The sequence below is a fragment of the Misgurnus anguillicaudatus genome, chromosome 6 (assembly GCF_027580225.2).
Source record: "Misgurnus anguillicaudatus chromosome 6, ASM2758022v2, whole genome shotgun sequence".
Taxonomy (NCBI): Eukaryota; Metazoa; Chordata; class Actinopteri; order Cypriniformes; family Cobitidae; genus Misgurnus; species Misgurnus anguillicaudatus.
This window is the reverse complement of record NC_073342.2, coordinates 14,600,155-14,606,154: the sequence shown is the minus strand read 5'-3', so window position 1 is coordinate 14,606,154 and position 6,000 is coordinate 14,600,155. Positions and strand designations below refer to the sequence as shown.

At 35.5% G+C, this 6,000-nt stretch overlaps 1 protein-coding gene across 1 annotated transcript; it reads right to left on the bottom strand.

Moving 5' to 3' along the window:
- Nucleotides 1-1,179: 1,179 nt before the first annotated feature.
- Nucleotides 1,180-4,722, bottom strand: LOC129433817 (major histocompatibility complex class I-related gene protein-like). Its single transcript, XM_055192510.2, has 7 exons — nt 4,302-4,722; nt 3,670-3,927; nt 3,298-3,573; nt 2,609-2,893; nt 2,362-2,466; nt 2,219-2,248; nt 1,180-2,120 (listed from the first exon to the last, which is right to left on the bottom strand). Exons 1-7 carry the CDS (start codon nt 4,354-4,356, stop codon nt 2,059-2,061), a joined length of 1,071 nt encoding a protein of 356 aa, XP_055048485.2. The 5' UTR covers nt 4,357-4,722; the 3' UTR covers nt 1,180-2,058.
- Nucleotides 4,723-6,000: the final 1,278 nt, after the last annotated feature.

Genomic DNA, 6,000 nt, shown 5'->3' with positions numbered 1-6,000 from the left:
GGGGTGGCTAAGAACGATGGCGTTGAGGTCGTGCGTCAGTTTGAGTTGTAGTTCAGTAATGGCAGCGGAGAAAGACGTGAGAAAATCTATTCGGTCCGTTGTTGCAAAACTACCGAATATACAGAAGTTAAAGCCGGAGCAAGAACCAGGTTTGCTAAGTTTTGTTGGTCTGATTATTCGTACTTGTTGTTTTCGGCCAGTTTCGGCGCATGATATATGTCACGACCACACGTTAGCGATCGCCTATGGCAGATCCTGAGTGACTCTGGGCAGATCCAATGGTTTTAAACTTCAACAGAGGACCCTCCTTAACGGAAGTAACGCTTTGCAATGGAGCGTGGCCAGACTCTCTGTACAAATGAAATGAATGTACAAGAGTGGTTGGACCAGGCTAACACAAGAGGGGCTGCATGCTGAAAAAGTTTGAGAACCACTGGAGTAGACTATATAAAAAAGTACCCCCCCCCCATTGTGGTAGCCCTTGCTTACAAAAAAGGTTGGAGACCCATGATCTAAACCCTGTTTATGCATGTTTTTAAGTTTACAATGCTACATTTTAACAGAAGAACAGTTGTTGGGATGTGCAGAATTAGCTTCTTACAACCAAATCTTTTCTAATCGAAGAGTTCAGATCTAAACCCTCTAAATGCGTCTTACCAGGAATTAAGCAGATTTGAAGTGAAAGTATTTAATGAATCTATAATATGTGCAGAAAGCATTTAGTTAAGATTAATATCTCATATTGACGAAGGTGGCATTCAGAGGCTTTTGCATTTGAGCTCCTCAATTGTAGTTGATCATCTTTCAATATGTACTGTATATAAGCAGAAATAAAATGGAAAAGTGTTAGATTCATACACAGAAATAAGCCTTGACTACTGGACCGGTTGCATTTATTTACTAATTGGGATATTTCAATTCAATTAGAGGGAAATGAAAAACACATAATCTTAGTCAAAGAAATGCTAAAAGGAATTTATTGAATTGATTGTGAAATATTACAAAACTAACAAACTACATATAAAAATATGAATACTGTGAATTACTGCACAGTAAACGTCACAAGTGCCCTGATACCTGTCCACATAAGGTTATTCCCCACTGAACACATATATTTAGTGCAATTAACAATGTAACAATAACGGCAGTAAAAATATAATACAAATTTGAAAGCATTCGGACATCTCAACCCATGTTTATTTGTAGAATAATAATACAGCATTTTAAAATCAGATGTGTAAATCCTTTGTTCTAGAATGAGAGATAACATGAGAGATTTTTCTTATAGTTTGATCAGTTTTCCACCTATGGTAAGCTTGGTTAAAGTTGCCATGAAACAGAAGTAGCGATTGTCTTATTTTCCCGTGGTGAAGTATATTCTTCTGAAAAAAAAAGGTAGTGCTGGAATTGAATTCATCCCTCGAGAATTGATTGGATCGTTGAAGTTGGGTCATGTTACTATTTGCTAATCGCTGCGATCTTTTTTTAAATGTTTCCGGAGCCTAATGAAATCTTTATAAATATGTGTTTAATACTGTAAAATACACTCAATGTTACAGGCACTGCTCTTGCCATCCAGAATGAAAGAGAACATTCCAACTTAGACCTATTTTGCAAGCTGTCTCTTTAGTACCGTGTGGTTTATTTACATGTTGCTGCTGATTGGACTGTAGTTCTGACACACACACCCATCAAACAAGAAAAAACATATCTCAAACCCCATTGTTCAACCCGAAAACCATTGCAAAACGTTGGGCACAGGTTTGAACTTGAACGGTGCTAAAATAAATCTATCTACGCATCACAATAAATCTGAAAACTGAGAGCTCATCGAAGTAAAACATGCAAATGTGCTATAGAATACTTACTTAAAATATCAGGGGGTATTTTAGGGAAATAATTTAGGACAAGTGGGTTCAGCTGACAAAAAAGTTTGAAAACCCCTGGATAAACTATCTTAAGTGTTCCCTGAATTGTTGTGTTTCTTTCAGTCTTTAGTTGAACTTGATCTGTTTACTCTTTAATTTACTAATCGTTGTTTGAAGACTTTTCTCGGCTTCATTCCTGCAGATTCAAATTACACAAACTTTTTGATCCCATGTCCACACTTTCTTCAGATGCTGCAAATAAAATGAATGTTAGTTAAAGGAAAATTCCTGTAGTGTATATTCTTTATAAAAATAAAACCTGTGAAAGTTACTAATAAGTAAGTACTTACTAGATGCAGAGGAATATTCTCTTTTAGAAGCTACAGCATCAAAGGAAATAAAAAGCATAGCTATTTTAGTGACTTTTATTGATGATTGAAGTATAACATTAAAGACTTTTGTATTAGTTTAGATCATTTTACCCCCATCTTACCTGCTTTTCGCACTCGCCATATAACTACAGCAGCCACAGTCACCATGACCAAAATTGGTAGCACTGAGCCAAGCACTGACTTTAATGGTGTCCCATGATCATATTCTGAAACAAAACCCATGAGCAAAGATCACAAAGATTAAGAGATTATATGATTCTGCCTGATTTTTTACATTACATTAATTTAGTATTTTTCTTTTCTTTCTTTCTTTCTTTTGCAGGTTTTTCTGCAATTATAAAAAATTACCCAGTTTAACGTCCAGTTTGTTGTCCAGACTGAGATGTGTGGCGGTGCAGGTATATTTGTGTTTCTCTTTTTTTTCTTCCTCACTAATCTCCAGAATCTTCCTCATCTGGTACGTCCCATCATCATTGGGTAGCAGATCTCCTCCAGTGATCTCATCATCAGATACAGGCTGTCCATCTCTGAACAGGGTCAGGTTGATGCGTCGAGGGTAAAATCCTGTTGCCAGACAACTCACCCGAGACCCAGAAGACAGATCTTTTTGGAGAAGCCTGACTTTGGGTTTCACTATTAAAGAAAGGTAGCAGACAAACCACATAACAAATAAGTTGTCATGTACACTGATTAAAAAAATGTGTACACCAGCTGTATCTTTGAGGTAATATAGGGTTTCTCTGGTAGGGTGGTACCTATATGCACCTCTGAGAAATATATACTTTTTAGGTGCAAAGCTACTTTGTGTGAAAGGGTACCGCCCCAGGGACAGCTGGGGTACAAATTTTGACCATTTCTTTCTGACAGTGTACACTCCTGTTTCAAACCTGAATAACATTGTTTATTTGGTGCAACATAGGGTGACCACGTAATGTTTAATACTTCCAAATCCTTCTGAAGATTATGAAATGTTTGTTTATAAAATGTCAGGGAATGTTAAGGCACAGCAAGAATATGGAAACATAATTTCATCTTACCTTTTCTATTTACTTGGTTTCCTCTTGTTTTCAGGTAACCCTTGAGTATTTTTATGCAAACTGGGTAGTACACATTTTCATGACGCCACTTTGAGATGTCAAGATGCATTTTTAGCACCTGAACTGTGTCATTTGTAGTACCATCGTATGTAAACCTCTTGTCAAGATACTGCAGCTCATCTATGGTGGAACCTTGAAAAGCATACCGTGTGATCATCTGTCCTGGTTCACCATTATCCTTCAGCTCGCACAAAACCAGCTTTTGAAAGACAAGACCTTCAGCCAAGAAATTAAGAATATTAAGAAAATTAAGAAAGCCGTTCAAGCATTTAAATTACTATTGCAATGACTGTAATATTGTACAGTACTTACCATCTGTTTTATTTAAGTTTTGAGCTGCAACTGCAGATTTTTCCCTAAAGGTTGTTTCAATATGAGCATTTATGGTAAGAAGAACAGCAGAATCAAACACTGCATCTTCATTTGTTGTATTTCCTCTTCTAATGAAGGTACTTGTCTCACCATCATAATACAAAACTCTAACATCATCCAACATAAATACGTAACCAAACTGAGGAAACGGTGTTTGCCCTTTAATGTAAGTTGTAAGCATCAACAAAGAATGAGAACCTTTAAAAAAAACAAAAAGTATGCAAATGACACCATCCTTTCAAAGTATTACATTTCCTGTCAGTTGTGATCAAAATGAATGTGATTTCTATCTTTAAAGAAGATGGAAATAGATTGTTTTCGATATATTTTTAAGTCACATGCTTAAAAAGCACATTGTTTAGTTCATAAACTGTTAGTTTAACATGTTTTCAATGATTTATTTGGGAATGTGTGATTTGTCATTTGATTTGTTCATTTAATTTGGCCACAATCATCATCTCACTCTCCATATTAGGCTAAGTTATATCAGGTCAATATCTGGCATTACTAAATATATCAATGATATAATTACTTTATTGGTATTTAAAGAAAGTTTTTTTATTGTAGCCTACCTCTTGGCGCAGCTGCTTGGACAGAAAGTAAAAGCAGCACAAAAATCCTCTCCATGCTGACCGTTATTTGGGATGCTTTTCAGTCAAATGACCAACATCAAATACCGCCGTTCCACTTTTCGGGTTACTGTGTTTCAACTGAAATTTTAGGATATGTCTGGACTGTAGTCTAAATGCGTATTTTTTCGAGGCTTAAAGCGGTCCACGGATTTACGCGGAAGAAGTGCTAAAACATTAACGTTACGCTATCCGGGATAGCCTATCCCGTAATCCATTTTGCGTCCGAAATAATAACAATGCAGTTATATCATATCTTTGGATTTTTTATGACGGAACTGTGAACACAAACGTTTTTTGAGGAAAAAAAATACTACTGTAAAACTGCATCCTGTTGCGTTTAGTTTTTTCTCTTCAGGTTTGTCATCCTCCGGTTTCACTTTTAGGTACCTACCATTGGCCACTTTTGCTGTCAATCTCAATTAACGGCTGACAACGTTCTTCATTTAAGTTTGTTTACAATTTATTAAGCGCTCCACAATCCTATTTCTCTTACTAAAATTGTTAAACCCTCACACTATAATCACCTTTGCCCCCCTCCCCATTACTCATATATCACATGTATTACCATTAACCCACTATTCCAACACTGCAACAAGAAATCATAATATAAATTATTAATCAGTAGCTAGCTAACTAGTTGGTTTAAATTTTAAACTGACACACAAATATTTTTTTTACTGTGTAGCCTAATTAGCACACATCAGCCATATAGGCCTATATTCTGCCAAAACTTATAAGACATCGAAGTTATGTGAATTTTAACAAATAATATAACACAAGAAGAAATAGATTTATAAGCACCAAAACGACTTATGTTTACTAAAGTTAATATTTATCAATTTATGTAAATAATTATTTTTAAGGTGACCTTTACACACACAAAAAAAGACTTATATTGCACGCCGAAATCTGACGATGGGAGCAGATACAGTATGACTTTTCATAGACTTTTACTTTATAGGCTTAAATTTGTGTTGACATGGATATATTGTGAATAGTTTTTATCCTCAAATGTGCACTTGTGAATTTTGTACATCGTGAAAGCCTATACTGATTTGAATATTTATATTTGAAAATTTTGGTCGACATAATGCTATCATTAAGCTTTTGTACTTAAAGAGAAAAGCAATTGATAATTAGTGTCAATATATTATTGGATTTATGCAGCTAAAGTAAGCTTTTGGATGTAGATCATTCCACTATCACAGACTCAGCATTTAAACAATAGGTTACTAGATAATCTTAATCCTGAAGAGTTGTATGCATCAATATATGATAATTCTACATGTGGTGCAACATGCAATCTTCACTTTCTCTTTCTGATTCAGTCAGTGCATCTCAGGTGATGCTGAAATGAAAACAACAGAGTTGCCTTTTGGTTTTTCATTTCAAGAAGGTCATCCAACACTGAAAAGTTTCTTGGGAGGAAGACCTATAGAAAAAGCACACACTTAAGTTAGGCATTAGGTCATTACATTACATGATGAGGACATACTAACTAAGGTGTGAAAAGTTTCGGTCAAGCTGTGTAGTGAATTCTAGTGTTATTTTTAAGTTGACCAATAGATGGCGTTATCGTAATAAATATACCTTTGAGGTCATATTGCAGTCTTGTGACACAGATGACATCTGCTTAAAC

Bases quoted from the DNA above. Each gene is read 5' to 3' on its own strand.
- LOC129433817 (XM_055192510.2), bottom strand. From the start codon at position 4,356: ATGGAGAGGATTTTTGTGCTGCTTTTACTTTCTGTCCAAGCAGCTGCG. The intron at 3,928-4,301 runs GTAGGCTACAAT...TTTTTTTTAAAG, and splicing joins CCAAGCAGCTGCGCCAAGAG to GTTCTCATTCTTTGTTGATG. The intron at 2,249-2,361 runs GTAAGATGGGGG...TTGATGCTGTAG, and splicing joins ATGGCGAGTGCGAAAAGCAG to CTTCTAAAAGAGAATATTCC.